General features: G+C 43.1%; 1 protein-coding gene across 1 annotated transcript in view; it reads left to right on the forward strand.

Moving 5' to 3' along the window:
• HTR4 (5-hydroxytryptamine receptor 4) overlaps positions 1 to 6,403 on the forward strand; it is a 227,619-nt gene extending 221,216 nt beyond the window's left edge. The window contains exon 7 of the mRNA XM_048492226.1: positions 5,592 to 6,403. Coding sequence (XP_048348183.1) covers positions 5,592 to 5,679 — 88 coding nt within the window. The 3' untranslated portion in view covers positions 5,680 to 6,403. The remainder of the gene's footprint in view (positions 1 to 5,591) is intronic.
• Positions 6,404 to 16,925: the final 10,522 nt, after the last annotated feature.

Genomic DNA, 16,925 nt, shown 5'->3' on the forward strand with positions numbered 1-16,925 from the left:
AAAACTGAAAAACACAAAAAATGTTTTAAAAACCCACAAATGGGTGGGCGGAGCTTCAGACATGAATGGGGGGTTGAACCTGAGGAACCCCCCCCCCCTTACCTATGTCCTTGCCTCACTGCATGGCCCTGATCTGAACAGGGATATCTCATGACTGAAATTTAGCTTTAAAAATGCTGGGACATCCACACTCAGCAGCAGATTATGCACAAAACATCTGCTGCGTGATGGGGGCAAATGTCTGTCACAGCATGATTTCTTGTATGGATGTTTTTCCTCCAGTTCCACTTGTGCCCATTTGGCTAAATTATGTTGGTTCTGTAATTCTGGAAAATCTCTAGACTTCTACTACAGGGTCCACAGAGATTGCATTCTTCAAAATAGACTGGATTTGGAAACTGGAAAGTTTTAACAAACAAAAACAGTGTCCAGAAATCAGAAAAAAAGGAAGAGGAACACATATATTTAATAGAAGTTTACTTCATCAGGACAGAAAGAGGAAATAAAAATATGCATTTTATTCTCAGAACAATTATCACCCTTTAATGACCTTCCGGATAAGAGAACTTTGAGACTGCTGGAAAAAGGAGAGTTTTTGCAAATTTTCTTAGTACTTGAGAGCTGTTTAAAAATACACTGATGTTTAATTTTAAAAAGACTAGCAGATGCATGGTTTCAGATGTGAATGATTCAAAGGTAATAATTGCAGAAAATGAATCTGAACATGAACAATTAAATACTTGTCAAATGGCAAATAATGACATTAACTTTTAAATGTAAATACAAAAATGTATAAAAAATCAACACTGAGTTGGAGGCAAATAAATGGTTTCTTATTCAGGGACTTCAGGAGAATAAAGTGGAAGCAATTAGGATGTCAGAGGTAGCTTCTGCTTTATAGAAATGTTATCTGAAACCACTGTTGGATCAGACAATCCTACTTTAGAATATCTGTGTAACTGGACTTCTGATTAGCATAATATATTAGACATTCACTTAAATATTTATCCATTTGAAATCATTTAAGTAAATTATGGAATTTGTTGTTTTTAAAAGTTGTTTAAATGTGTTGTTTAAAGATAATTGAAAGCCACTGATGGATTAATGTAACTGGGAGATTTGTAAAAGATCAACTTTTCAATGACACTAGAGGCAAACTTGAGGCATTTTATCTCCCTAAAGAGAGCCTGCTATAAAATTGGTTGACTGGTCAATCCTCTTCACTTGATCAGTGGCCCAGGTATTTGCCAGGAAGGTAAACTTTGTGTTGTAGCAGTACAGCACTCGTGAACAATGAAGAACTGTATAATGCTGCCATGTTTACATTCTGATATAAATATTCCTGAACGTGCCATCTGCTACCTCAGTATGCAACAAAGAGAAAAAAATGCCTAAGATGTGTTCATTGTCTGTAATGCATGAACTAATTCATTTTAAAAAGCCTCTGGGTAACAGTAGTTACTTTAAATCCAAACTGTGTGTATGTAGTCAATTATTTTTCAGTGGTCTTCAAATTACCTCATTACATTTTAATTTGCAGTTTAATCTACCCAGTCATCCAGTCAGCTCTGTGGGATATGTTCCCTTACTGTTGACGTCTTGCTTACACATAATGATTTCTTTTTGTTGGCTGCAAGTTTCTCCTACCACACATTTCATTATGTTTTGTTATGTTAACTGTCTCATACAACGGTTGACCATTGCTATCAAGAGAACTAATCTTTTTCTGTCCTTTGCTTCTTTCCTCCTCATTTGTAGATTTGATATCAAGTAAGATATCTTTTGTATAAAGAAACATGGCAATGAGTTCTGTACATCTTTTGCAATTGTGTTCGTTTTTGTAAGGGTCAATTTAAGACATGATACTGCATGAAATGTGAACTGCACAAGCTAACGTTTGTAGAGAACCCTTAGGTCACATAGGTACAAATGGGCCTTTCTAGCTGGATCCTGTAACCATTTCTGTATCTGCTGAGTATCCTTAACAGTTTCAGTTATTTTTTACATTTTAGAGCAGGGGTCTGCAACCTGCAGCTCTCCAGATGTTCATGGACTACAATTTCCATCAGCCCCTGCCACCAAATTGGCCATGGTGGCAGGGGCTGATGGGAATTGTAGTCCATGAACTTCTGGAGAGCCGCAGGTTGCAGATCCCTGTTTTAGAGTAATTGGCCTCAGAGAGGTGAAGTGTGGTATAAAATTGTAAATAAGGAATACAGAAAGCCTGGGTGCGGTCACCCTTCTACCCGTGGCCACTAAAAACTATTTCCACTCTTTTTTTCTTTGTAAATAAATATGTAATAAGTGCCAACTAATATTTGTTCCCTTAATCCTTCCCCATATGGTAGCTAGCACCTTGAATATAAATTCAAAAAAATAAAAAGGAGCCACATCTTTATCTCCTTTAGGTTATAAGGCAAAGTGGTCCTAAGGAAAATAGGATGGGATTGCAATGTTTATTCAAACAAAGTAAGATTTTATTTATAACTGATAGGTCATTTCTAAGTTTCAAGCAAAATATTTATAAAATAAAATAAAATCAAACTGAGGCAACAAATACTTTGAGGACTCTATTCAACATAATTCATTCTGACGCTTTCTGACAGTTCTCTCTTATAGTTCTCTCAGACTAGAGCATTCAGCTCTGCCCTGCCACCTTTCTGGCATGGAACTTTTTGGGATCAGGTATCATAGATGAGAAAAAAATCAAAAAAAGAAAAGCCAGAAAAACCCTATACTGGTACTTTTTTCCTTTTGTATTTTTTTAAAATCTTCTGGTATTTTAAACCTAACGCTAAAAAATACTGAGCAAAATGGTGTACAGCCCTAGCAACTAGAGCTGTCTTTGCCTTTTGAATGTCGTAACCCAATTAATACCTGCATAACATATACTCTTATCTTGTTATAAACTACAGTGAGACTTTTCCACCATGCTCTGAAACACAATTTTTCTCCTTCCCCTTTTTGATATTTCTTTGTTACTTTCATCTTTTTGATCTTTGTTACTGACGATCAAGCCTGATGAAGAATTTTGTGGAATTGAAAAATTGGTTCAATGCCATGTAAGGCTTCAGCAGGTTCTGATGAAAGATATTATTCTTTTAGATTCTTTTTCTTCCAGACCAGCTTGTAGATATGCTTGAGTCATGTCAGCTGCTTTCATTTCTGTACAGCTACTATGTACACCTACCATAGAGAACTCTTGGCAGGCCATACAATTACTATAGGCCATAAAACAGCGGTTGTTCTAAAGAGGACAGCTTCCCACCTGCACCTAAAATGAGAGGCAAACTGAGCAGGTGCTTCAGATGCATTTTAATCTTTCTGCTTTGTGTTTTTATGATGCAATTGTGAATTATGTTGTTTGTATTTGTAATTATAGAACTGAACAGATGGTTGAAGTCTTATTCCTAGGCAAACACATCTTTTTAAAATAGCATAATCTAGGTTCCCAAGCAGTGGTTAATTGTAACCATGACTTGTTAAAACAGGATTATTCGCTCTCTTTTTTTGTCCTTAATCAATTACAAGGTCAGAGGACTTCAGAACGCCAGTGTTGCACAGAAGCATGGGTAATGTTATCAAAAATACAATAGACAAGTGTAACCAAAATCTATCTTTGCACCCTTAGAAAATGTATAGATGTAAGATTACTGCGGCAGGATCATTTCAGACTTTCCTTCAGTTTTATATACAGTTTAATCACATATGGAGCATCCATAAAAGCTGAACATTGCTAGGTCTTTGGTAACATTGGCAGCTGTCTGATTCTTATCAGGTTGAACGGTTTTTGCACAGAGGGCTGAAATCATGCTGTTTTGTTTGCAGGTTAAGTAAATCATTATTATTTCCAGTTAAGTCTATTCTATAACATATTAAAATGATTTTATCTGTTAATAAAACCCTTTAACACTCTATTGTTAATTGTTTTGACCCTAATAACTACTGGATTACTAAAATAGTTATAGTAAAATAGCAATAATTGTGGGTTTGGATTAAATGATAACTCATCTGCTAGCCATCTCCAAATCATTATTTCTGCATTTGGATTTACAGCAGTTGAGCACGTGTGTCCCAAGAAACTACATGGGGCATTTCAGAATTCTCCAAGACACTTAAGAACATAAGAACATAAGAACAAGCCAGCTGGATCAGACCAAAGTCCATCTAGTCCAGCTCTCTGCTACTCGCAGTGGCCCACCAGGTGCCTTTGGGAGCTCACATGTAGGATGTGAACGCAATGGCCTTCTGCGGCTGTTGCTCCCAATCACCTGGTCTGTTAAGGCATTTGCAATCTCAGATCAAGGAGGATCAAGATTGGTAGCCATAAATCGACTTCTCCTCCATAAATCTGTCCGGCCCCTTGCAAAGCTATCCAGGTTAGTTCGGGCGCATCACGCGACACTGGCCTGTGGCAGCATATTCCAAAACACCAATCAAACCGTTTAGTGAAGACGTGTTTCCTTTGTATTAGTCCTCATTTCTTCGGCGGGAAGCATTTTCAATAGGGCTATGCCCCCTGGTTCTGGTATTGTGAGAAGAGAATGTTTCTCTCTGTCAACATTTTCTACCCCATGCATAATTTTGTAGACTTCAATCCTTATCCCCCCTCAGCCATGCCTCCTCTCCAGCGAGCTAAAAAAAAGGAGTCCCAAACGCTGCAGCCTCTCCTCATAGGGAAGGTGCTCCAGTCCCTCAATCATCCTTGTTGCCCCTTCTCTGCACTTTTTTCTATCTCCTCAATATCACTTTTTTGAGAATCGCGGCAACCAGAGACTGGACACAGTACTCCAAGTCGCGGTCGCACCACTGCTTTATATAAGGGCATGACAATCTTTGCAGTTTTATTCTCGAATTCCTTTCCTAATTATCCCCAGCATAGAGTTTGCCTTTTTTACAGCTTGTACCAATGCCATTGAGTTGACGCATTCCATGGAACTATCCAACTAAGAGCAGCCTAAATCCCTTTCCTGGTCTGTGACCAATGATACCCCTGACCCCTGCTTGGCGATGTTATGTGAAGTTTGGATTTTTTTTGCCCCTATGTGCATCATTTTACATTTAGCTACATTGAACTGCATTTGCCATTTCTGAGCCCACTCACCTAATTTATCAAGGTCCGCTTGGAGCTCTTCGCAATCCTTTGTGGTTCTCACCACCCTACATAATTTGGTATCATCTGCAAACTTGGCCACCACGCTACCCACCCCTACTTTCAGGTCATTTATGAATAGGTTAAAGAGCACTGGTCCCAAAACGGATCCTTGGGGGACACCACTCCCGACATCTCTCCATTGTGAGAACTTCCCATTTACACCCACTCTTTGTTTCCTGTTTCTCAACCAGTTTTTAATCCATAGGAAGACTTCCCCTCTTATTCCTTCATTGCTGAGTTTTCTCAACAGTCTCTGGTGAGGAACTTTGTCAAAAGCCTTTTGGAAATCCAAGTAGACAATATCCACCAGTTCACCCCTGTCCACAGGCCTGTTTACACCCTCAAAGAACTCTAGTAAGTTTGTAAGACAGGATTTGCCTCTGCAAAAGCCATGCTGACTCTTTGGTTCTAATTCAGTTTTCTCCACTTTCTCTAGGTACACAGTCCTGCACAATGGGCATCACCAGGAGCATGACAAGCTTCCGATCCACAATGACCCAGAATCCCAAGAGTCTTGCTTCTGACTAAGGACCCATAACATGTCCCAACTTGCAGGACTGCCAAAAGATGATCAAGATCCAGGAACGTATTGCCAGATCAATGTTTGCTGGATTTCTACAGTGCTGTGCTGTACTCACCCAAAAGCTAAAGGGGTGCTTGCCAGCAGGAAAGAGGGAGCATAGTTGGCAGTGGAGAAAAGAGATGTTGCTGAAGACTGATGCCTGGAAAGTCACAGTATTTGCAGATGATAAGCAAGCAGTGCAGTGCATAGACTTGCTTGCTCCAGTTAGTGAATTTGTGTGAATTCACACACACATATTATCTTTCTTGTTTTGTGACAATCTGATGCATCTTTTCCTAGGTGTTAATTTGATACTGAGTGCTAATATCAAATTACACTTTTGCTTTACCAAAAATAGAAATACTTTTCAATTGTGTTTGAGCTCTTACTTAAGATGTACACAATTAATCTGTGCAATCACAGAAGAGACCATCCCTATTTCCTCTCCATATATCTCCATATATCTGCTAGCCAAGATAAGGAGCACGAATAGCTAAAAGGGAACTGAATGTGGTCCACAGGAATAGAATTAATTATGAAAAGAAGGGACAATCCATAAAGACCTATAGCTCCCACCAAATTTTTTCATACAAAATGTTCATTAATTGTAACGTTTAGACCCCACAATTTGTCAATGGGGTCCATACTTGGAGAACTTTGTGTAGTAATGCTTTGAAGAAAAAAGATGGCCGAGAGCCATGGTGGCGAACCTTTGGCACTCCAGATGTTATGGACTACAATTCCCATCAGCCCCTTCCAGCATGGCCAATTGGCCATGCTGGCAGGGCTGATGGGAATTGTAGTCCATAACATCTGGAGTGCCAAAGGTTCGCCACCACTGGCCTAGAAGCAAGAGATGTAAGAAAATAGTAGTTCATGTGTAGCTCACTAATTGTAGCTCACTAAGTGCCATCTTGATGTATAATTGTGTATTTCTAAACAGCCTGTATTGCTGAAGGCTAAAATTTGAAAGATGACCTAGCGGAGGATGCATTAACCCTTGTATTTGCCCTCAGCTCATTTTGTCACAGTTAATGCTGTTAACTATTGAGTGACTTTCTGCTTGCTAGAGTTCACTTGATATCAGTATCCCTATAATGGAATCAGAGTCCCCAGTTCAGGAAAGAAGCAAACTGTCAGCCATGAGCAGATGAGAACCAAGTGGCAGAAGCAGACAAGAAGTTGGATTCCAAAGGCAAACACTACTGAAAGGAAGGACAGTGAGAAAGAGCATTTCCTCGCATGTTCTACTCAGTAGGAGATAAAATGACGAGATTAAGTATCAGCATGGTGTAGTGGTTAAGAGCAGGTGGACTCTAATCTAGAGAACCAGGTTTGATTCCCCAGTTCTCCACCTGTGTGGCAGAGGCTTATCTGGTGAACCAGATGTGTTTCTGCACTCCTACATTCCAGCTGGGTGACTTTGGGCTAGTCACAGTTCTTTGGAACTCTCTCAGCCCCACCTACCTCACAAGGTGTCTGTTGTGGGGAAAGGAAGGGAAAGGAGCTTGTAAGCCGTCTTGAGTCTCCTTACAGGAGAGAAAGGTGGGGCATAAATCCAAACTCTTCTTCTTCTTCTATCAGTCCATGGGACTGAGGTCTGTCTTGCTGCTTACCCCAGTTCAGCTGGTAAATCTTTCAGTAGCTATGTTGCCTTGGCATAGGTAATAAGGTTCTGGAGCATGCCCAGTGTGAGTGGTAGTATGAGATCCCCTGTATCCTTTAGGGTTTTTCTTTCCTTACCGTTTCAGAGCTTTCTAATATTTCCTGTATGTATCAGTCCCTTTAAAAAGTGTCCACCATGCCAATAACTGCTACTTCCTGCATGCGGATATTACTCTCTTCCTTATTGTCAATGATGTCCTTTCTTTGCATGTGTTTTGGCAGACATTGTTGTAGTCTAATTTCCAGGCCACTGGAAATGTGCAAATCTAGGCATGGATCTGTATACTCCTTTGGTGAAGATCTAACCCAGCGATGACAGCCTTGCTCTGGAAAAAAGTTAGCTATTTTGTTACATTGTATAAACATGTACAGATTTTTTTAAAACTGCATAGATGAAAACCTGACATTATTTATTATTATTTTTAAAAAGAGAATGGGGTTTTCCCATTAAAAGCGTTGAAGTACAGGACCTAACCATGTTATCATTAGTGGGTTTTAAAAATATTTTGTCGTTGTCCTCTGTTGCTATGTGACAGCCAAAAAGGACATTGTCAATCACAGACGATTTCATTGGCCAACCTTAGTTTGGAGTTCTGATGAGTTACAGTCATGGTATGAAAACCATAAATATGATTTTATGACCTTTTATGCTGGTGTTACTGTGCTGACATTTGGTGGGGCACAGGTAACCTTACATGTGGAGACTGGGAGTGCTATTCTGATATACTCAATCCAGATACAAAAGGGGCTCTTACTCTGCTGACCTGGACCTGCAAGGTCCATGCTGAATATACCTCTGGCACCTAGTCCCAAAGAAAAGCTCTAGAGTACTGGGCATGAATGCTTTTATGTTCCCAAAAGAGTACCCGCAAAGCTTTATTAGTAGGAATGCAGAGAAAGTCCATGAATCCCAGAGCAATCTAGCCACAATAATCTCCACTATGTTGTAAAGCTAGAAGAACTGGAACAGGTCAGCTGTGTGGCCCAGTGGTGTGATTGATAGCCCTGCTTCCTCGTGACCTATTTCCCATCCCTCTTAGCCCCACAAACTGAAAATTCTCAAAAAAGCCAGCAATGTGGCAAGTAGTGCCAATAGCTACAACTCTTCCTTTCAGTCTTCTTCTATGGGATTGCTGGTTGAGCAGTAATTATGCTGCTGTCAATAAGAGATATGCATGCAGCGTGGATCCTTTTGCAAATGCTCGACCCTACCCCACCCCCAGTTTGCCACTCTTTCACCCTTTTCTTCATGTGGTCTGGCCACATAGATGATCTTTAGTCCCATTCACCTGCATCTTGTGTATGTAAGGTAATTGCAAACATTATGCTCACCAGTGGGTCAAACCTTTTCTGACATATTTGAAATCTTTATCTGCAGTACCCTGCACCCAGTGTTGTCAGCTCTGGCTTGGGAAATTCCTGGAGATTTGGGTTAGGTGCCTGGGGAAGGTGGAGTTTAGGGATGGGAGGGGCTTTAGCAGGGATCTTATGCCATAAAGTCTGCTCTCCAAACCTGTAATTTCCTCCAAGGAAACTGTAATCTGGAGATCAGATGAAATTCCTAGAGTACTCCAGGCACTACCTGGAGATTGACAATCCTACCTTTACATGTTCTTCCTGCCAGGTGGGAGCTGTTTATCTCTGAGTAATTGATGTTGACAAGGACAATCTTGTCTTCCCCACAGAATCAACTTGTAAAGTCCAACATAATCAAGCCTGCCCAGAGATAAACACCTTCCAAATGGGTGGGAGAATATCTAATGATCACCTGCATCAGAACAGGTTCTGTGCTTGTTTACTTTAGAATTTAATCATACAATATCCAGTAATACTTTTAAAACCTGACTTGATTATACAACAGGTACAGACAACTTGCATTTGCAATGGTCTATATGTAAGCTTGGTTGAACTAGGTTATTGTTGTGAACAAGTGCAGACTACTTTATCTTACAAGTTTGGAAGAAATAGTTTCCTGTTAAATAAAGCAGTGTTTTGTTGATGGTGTTTTGGTTATTCTTCAAACATTTTTCTATCATGGCAAATTTTCCAGATATCTTCAACATGGTTCATTTTTTTCTGAATAGATTATATGCATGAGAATCAAACAGTTTGATCTAAAACAGTGGAACCAGAAACATGCAAATTTGTCCTGGTGGACATTTACTGAGCAAATGGGACTGACGTCTGAGTAAACATGCATATAGGACTATATCGCCAGTCACAACTGTCCCATTGCTTTCTGTCCTTTTTCATTTCTTTTGCTGGATTGTTTCTTTTGCTGAATTTTTAGTGATAGGACACTTCAAGAGAGATTTTTCTACATAACTTTGCTTAATGTAATGGTGAAACAGATTCTCATACTTGCTAATAAACCAGAGAGGAGCAATGATTTCTACAACCCAGTAAACTGTCTGGATTTTAAATAAGGTAGAGGTATGTCCTGTCCCTGTACCTAACATCCCATTGAGGCACTGTTGAAGGTACAGGGCAGACAGTTGGCAACCGTCATTTTAAAGGCAAAATAAAGAGCCTCGAATAAACGTACTTCACAGACAGAAAGCTGATGACTTTAAAGTGGCATCTGTGAGAAGGAGCTCAGAGTCGAGGTCACACAGCGTAATTAAAGAATGATGAAGCCTGGCTGGGAAATGCAATAACTCAATGGTGTCTGCCTCTCAAATGCCACTGCTGCAGGCAGCTAGAGCCATCCTGGCAACTCACAGGAACCAAGAGGTCAGCCTATTGAATGGCATTGCAATGAAATAAAATCCTATCGGTGAGTAGGTTCCACCCATTTCTCTCCCAAATATTTCAGTGCCATAATCAGTGCCTTTGATTGTTAACTGTAAAGGGAAGCAGTATACTTAAAGCTCAAGAGCTTGTACGTTGGTCTGACAGTCCTATCAGGATCAATTGTGTTCTACAGTTTAAATCCCAACATATGAGAGTGTGTATGCAATTTATTTTTAAGCCCTGTACAAAAGATCGCACACATTGGGGAATCAGGACTGTGTTAGCCTATTATCTTTATATAGTTTACTGTTTGTGCATCCAGAGATAATGCTTGCTTGCATAAATGCTTGTGTGCACAGAAGACCAGATCCATACGGTATGTATGCCCTTTGCTTTTGCAAATGTTAATTTCACTATAGAAATCAGTGGGAGGCCGAATGACAAAAAACAGGTTAAATCATTGCAGCCATGAAACCTCACTATGCAAGGTTTGGGCATAGCTAAAAACATGAACCTTGAGGTGATAAATCTCTAAATTTGTGGTCACCTGGTCAACAACCTGCCATCAGTTGCAGCCAAAAGAAGAAGAGGATGATACCAGCAACAATATGCAGATGACACCCAGCTGTTTCTGTTGATGGACAGACACAGTTCTGAGAAATGTGGCCATATGCTTGGAAGCTATGGTGAAATGGTTAGAGTCATCTGAAACTGAGCCCATCAGAGACAAGGTCCATGGGCAGGACCAGGGTGGTCCAGGTCAGAGAAGTCAGCTTCCCACTCTCAATAGGGTTCAGCTAGAGCCAGCTTTCTCAGACAGGAATTTGGGAGTGACCTTGGATACCTCTCTTTCTTTGGAGGCCCAGGTCACACATATTGCCAACATGGTATTTTTTCATCTTTACCAAGTCCAGGAATCGACTTTCCACCTTTCCTGTGCCAATCTAGCCACAGTGATCCATGATTGGGCTCCTGTAACTGACGCTACTCAGGGCTGCCTGAGATTACTCCAGAAATTGTAACTGGTCCAGAATGCAGTAGTGCAAGTCCTAACAGGTACCCCATGTACAACCAGTGCTCTGCCAACTGCACTGACTCCAGTTTGAATACTGGATTGAGTTCAAGATTCTGGTATTGACCTTTAAGTCCCCTAATGGTCTGGTATTATTTATCTTTGGGAGTGCCTCTCACTATATATCCCTCAGAGAACATTACACTCTTCTGGAGAAAACTTGTGGTGATCTGTGGTCCTAAAATCATCCAGCTGTCATCAACCAGAGCCAGGGCCTCTTCCCTGGCCTGGTGGAACTCTCTGTCTAGTTAGCCTTGTGCCCTTCAGACTTGGTACAGTTCCACAGGGCCTGTAAGTCAGAGATGTTCTTCTGAACTTATGGTTGAGAACAACAACAGAAATACATCTAAAGCTGGCTTGCCTTCCCTTCAGATCCTTTTCTTCCCACCCACCCCCCATTCCATCCCTTTAATAGAACCTTTATGTGATGTTATTTACCAAGTGGTAATTCACCTCCATGCTATGAATAATTTCAGCTGCCTATTTCTGCACATTAAACCTCTATTAAAGGGACTGGACATTTTTCTCCAAATGTACTGGTAATCTTACTTATACCTCAAAAGCTTGTTTGGATGGCTGCAAGAAAAATATCTAGAAGAGAAACTGATCTGGAAGGGTGAGAATACTACACCATCAAAATTCACCTGCTTGACAAAAAATCAGAAAGACCAGCAATCAGCAGGCCAAGGCAGTGGCACCCTGTCCCTTCCCAGTCTCAGGTAGCAAGACTTCATACCAACTCTGGGCAGGGTTGGAGTCCTGCAGGTATTGTTAGGTAGTGGCAATCTGCAGGCAAACATCTAGACCAGGGGTAGGGAACCTGCGACTCGAGAGCCGCATGCGGCTCTTCTACCCTTGCAGTGCGGCTCCTCGAGCTGAGCCGCTGGCCCCATCCTTGCCTGCCCTGCAGGCAGCAACTGCCCGCGGCCGGCTGGGCCGCACCGCTGGCTTCCCCTCTCACCTGCCCCTTTGGAGCGGGGCGGGCGCTTTCCCGGCGACTGGCGAGGCCGAGCCGCTGGCCCCATCCTTGCCCGCCCTGCAGGCAGCAGGGCGGACGCATCCATGCGTTTCTCAGAATGACCGGAGTAAAAGGTAAAAAACCCAATATGTACAGTGTTATCTTTATTTTAAATGTCAAAAATTATTTGCGGCTCCAAGTGTTTTCTTTTCCTGTGGAAAATGGGTCCAAATGGCTCTTTGAGTGTTAAAGGTTCCCTACCCCTGATCTAGACGAACATCTAGAACTAAAACAAAATTTCTCATAGGACGGGGAGCATATGAAGTGACGCTATTAAGGATGTGAATAGACTACAGAAAGTCCAAGGAACATAGTGGTGACAAATTAAGGTTACGAGATCTACCCTGAGAAATGCCTGAGATTTTGGGGAGGGCAGAGTTTAGGGCGGGAGCTCAGCAGGGAAGTGTGGTTCATTCCTCCAAAGGAACTGATCTCTGTAGTCTGGAGATCAGTTTTAATTCAAGGTTGTTAACCCTATGCCAGGTCCATCCCCTGAGATGCTGTACTACATTGTACCCTGATCCATTTCCACTTTCCCAAGTTCCCAGGCCACAAGTCACTGCGAAGCTCCCCCACCCCCACATCTTTAATTAACTAGAAAGCATTCCTAACAAATAGAGAACATAGAGGCAATGGGAATATTCAGCAAACAAGGCTACTGCGTGTTGTAGAAGCTACAAACCAAAACCAAGCACTATCTTGATTTCTCTTCTCACTGATGTTACCTTGGCATTTCTCTCTGATAAACGGGCACAAGACAGCTGCAGCTTATTTAAAAAATCAGATAATTGTTGCAGTTGTCACTGTCCTGTCATTTCCCAGCCTTTTGGTTTGTGTAGCTTGCAGTGAATAAATTGAGTCTTTTAAACCAGTTGGTGGTGGGTCTGTTTGACCTATTCTGAAATGAGGTCCGATTACCCATGTTTGCACCTGAGATCTAACCAATGAGATTTGTGGTGCTCTCCTGGTTTGAGGGTCCCTCCGATCAGGATAGCAAAAGTCCTCCATCTTGTTTCTTTCTAACCTTATGGCAAATGGTCGCTGCATCTATCTTCATAAATGGGGTGCTTTTCTTTTTGCAGGTGACAAGGCTCTTTTGCCTAGCTCCCATATGATCTGAGGGCAGTAAAACCCATGTGTGGGTGTTGTTTCATGGCATCCCACATTCCCTTGTCAATGCATGTCAAGGAAAATGCTTGTAAAGTTTACAAGAGCATCACCCAGACATGATAATATCACTTCTGATTTTGTAGCAGAAGTGACATTTCTCATTGGCATGATATTGGCAAGCCCTTAGCAAAGATCATGATCTGCCAAAGAGGAAATAACTTAGGCCTGACCTACGGCTCCCTCTTTTAGTGTTATAGGCTCCCAAAACAGCTGTCGGGGCATACTCTAGTCCAGTGGTGGCGAACCTTTGGCACTCCAGATGTTATGGACTACAATTCCCATCAGCCCCTGCCAGCATGGCCAATTGGCCATGCTGGCAGGGGCTGATGGGAATTGTAGTCCTGGGTGGGGGGGGGGGGGGGGGGGGGGGGGGGGGGAGCCCGGGGACCGTTTTTGGGGGGGGGTTGGGGGGGGGGGGGGTGGGGGGTGGGTGAGTTGGGGTGTGGGGGGGGGGGGGGGCGGGGGGGGGGGGGGGTGGGGGGCGCGGGGGGTGGGGGGGGGGGGGGGTGGGGGGTGGATCTCGCGGGGGGGGTGGTGGGGAAGGGGGGTGGGGGGGGGGGGGGGTGGGGGGGGGGGGGGGTGGGGGGGGGGGGGGGTGGGGGGGGGGGGGGGTGGGGGGGGGGGGGGGTGGGGGGGGGGGGGGGTGGGGGGGGGGGGGGGTGGGGGGGGGGGGGGGTGGGGGGGGGGGGGGGTGGGGGGGGGGGGGGGGGGGGGGGGGGGGGGGGGGGGGGGGGGGGGGGGGGGGGGGGGGGGGGGTGGGGGGGGGGAATTGTAGTCCATAACATCTGGAGTGCCAAAGGTTCGCCACCACTGCTCTAGTCTTATGGAGTTGACTGACTGACTAGTTTTCATTAAAAAAACATTTATGCCAGCATAAGGGCCACTGTGCTGCTCTCAAGCTGCTACACACCTGTTTCACATCAGTTCAACTCAGGTACTAGGTTCTGTATCACCATTGTTGTGTGAGATCATGGGTTGTGGCCAGAGTTAATCTGGTCCACAATGCCTTTCAGCCTGGGAATACCCTGTGCTGCAGGCAGGCCTCAGCTATGGCATGTCAGACAGACTGAGATCAAGGTGGGTAGAAGGCAAAGGCATGGTCAGACAGTCCAAACCCAAGAAAGGCAGGAAGAAAATGCAGTCAGACAGTCCAGAGTCAAACAAATTCAGGCAGGCAGGTAGGCTAGGCACGAAGGCACAAGGTATGGAGCAGGAAATCTGGTATAAAGCTTTTCAGTGAAACACACTTGCTGCACCCAGGCACATCCAAGCCCAATACAGAGTTTATGTAGGAGATCCTGGCTAATGAGGCTAGGATCCTGCAGGGATTCAGTCCTCCTCAGATGTAGAGCCTTCTGTCATACCTGGCAGCAATGTGAGCACTTCTTTTAATACTAAGGTGCTGTCTTTGCCTTCTTTGGGCAACTGACTCATTACTTAGCTCGTCTGAGGTAACTGATGGCTCTCCCAGCTGCATGCATCAGGCTGTGTTACTGGCTCTGCCTCAGCTGGCAGGAAAAGGCTTGGAGCTGGCTCTGTTGCACAACAGAAATTAACTAATTAACTAATTTATGCTACTAGCTGGCCACATCAGATGATCACTCATTACCCTGTCAGGTTACACAAAGGTCAGAACTTTCTTGAAGAAGAGCACATCCTTCCCCCTCCCTCCAGACAAGAAACTTATTCAGGTAGCTCTCTGAAGAACCAGTTACGGCCAGATTAAAATAATGAGAAAAATCTTAGGCTGGCTAATTGGACTGATGACCTTGGTGGAAAGTACACTGATCTCCAATTAACCCCACTACTCCAAACCCTGGAAAGTCATGAGAGAGAGAAAAAAGGTATTTTAAAATCACATCCCAATGCCCAAAATGGATTCCCTTTCAGCACAGCAAACAAAATGGTTGCTCTTTTGACAACAGTAGGGAATGATGCAGGGAATGATGCAGTGTGCTCCCCATATAACCTAGGTATGTGTTGCCTGGGTTGCGAAACCTCTCATGCCCCTCGAAAACAAACCCCCAGCTCTCAGCCTCTGAACTGTGTGCCCCCAGCTGATAATTTATATAATACATGGAGGACCTGCAGGGTGCAGAGTACTCCTTACTAAAATAGCTGTGTTCGTGGGGCTAGGGTTGCATCATGAGGGACAGGTTACCTCAACCTAGGTTTTGCTAAAAATTTCATATGATTGGGAGAACAACAGATTCTATAGGTTCAGGTTTTTGTTTTTATTGTAATTATTTTGTTCCATAATTATTTACATCTTTGAAAACCACCTGGGTAACACTGCTAAAAAGAAAAATCTCTCAACAAAGCAACTAAATGAATGAATACATTCTGATTATGTAAATCATGATCTTTCAGGTGAATGGAGAAAAAACCCTGGATAGTATAATGGAATTGGAACCAATATTTCAATGGAAAAGGTAATAGAACAGGGAAAGGATGAAAACTTTTTTATATATAGCAGAAATCGAGTTGCTATCCAAGTCCAAATATAGCAAAAAGTGTTTACCAACCCCAGCTGAAAGATTACAAGAGAAATAAGAGCATAACGAAGGTCTTAAAACCAGTGGGAATATCACACTGATTTTAATGACACAATAGCAAATTACTAATTACAACCCACAGCGTGGCAACGTAGTTCCAACTCTCTCAATGTTTTGCTCACTTAGATCTTTTATTACTGGGTTCTCATGCAATCTGATTAATATTAAAAACCCTTTTTACTTAGCTAATTGATTTTGCTTTATGGTTATCCCTTTGTGAGCAGCAAAGTAATAAGCGTTTCTTTAGTTTTGTTCATATTGATGCTGCTCATTTTTTCATACTGGATAGCTAAATCTAAATTCTAATACATAACTTGATTTACAGTCTTGTATTCCCAGATCCTGAAATGAAACTCTGTGGAGCAATTAACCCATTCATTGTATAGTATCATCACAGCCTATGGTTACCATTGCAAACTGGCCAGTTTTCTATCAGTATGACTGTTTCCCCCTTTCCCGGGCTTCCAAGACTGACCATGGGCCAGGGTGTACTGACCACGGGGACATGTGGTATCACATGTCCCTGGGCGCCTGCCATCTAATCATGGAGGGGGGGGGCGCCGGGCCTGGGCCACACTTGCCAGCTCCAGGTGGTTGATCTGGATGTTGGGTCTGGGCGGTAGACCTGGGCACTTTGCTGGCTTCAGGTGGTAGACTTGGGTGCCTCACTGACTTTGGGCATTAGGCCTGGGCATCGTTGGCAACCTGGCGCTCCTCTGTGAGATCGACAAATAGCTCGATCCCCCTCTCTCTGATATGAATGGAGTATTTCCTGTTCGTTCTACCCTCCTACTTCTTTCATTGGTATCCACCCACTATCCAATTGGCCTCATCCTGATGGGTGGGATAGTGGGTCTGATAGACCTGCTAGTCAATGTATCTCTCTCCTGGAAAAGGATCAGTTGCTGCTGCCATCTCATTTAAAGGTACAAGAGCCTAATGATTCACCAATCAGAAGTGTTGCTCAGTGTAAACACCAATGCAATATTATTCCT

Source organism: Sphaerodactylus townsendi, linkage group LG03, assembly GCF_021028975.2.
Source record: "Sphaerodactylus townsendi isolate TG3544 linkage group LG03, MPM_Stown_v2.3, whole genome shotgun sequence".
NCBI classification, from domain to species: Eukaryota; Metazoa; Chordata; class Lepidosauria; order Squamata; family Sphaerodactylidae; genus Sphaerodactylus; species Sphaerodactylus townsendi.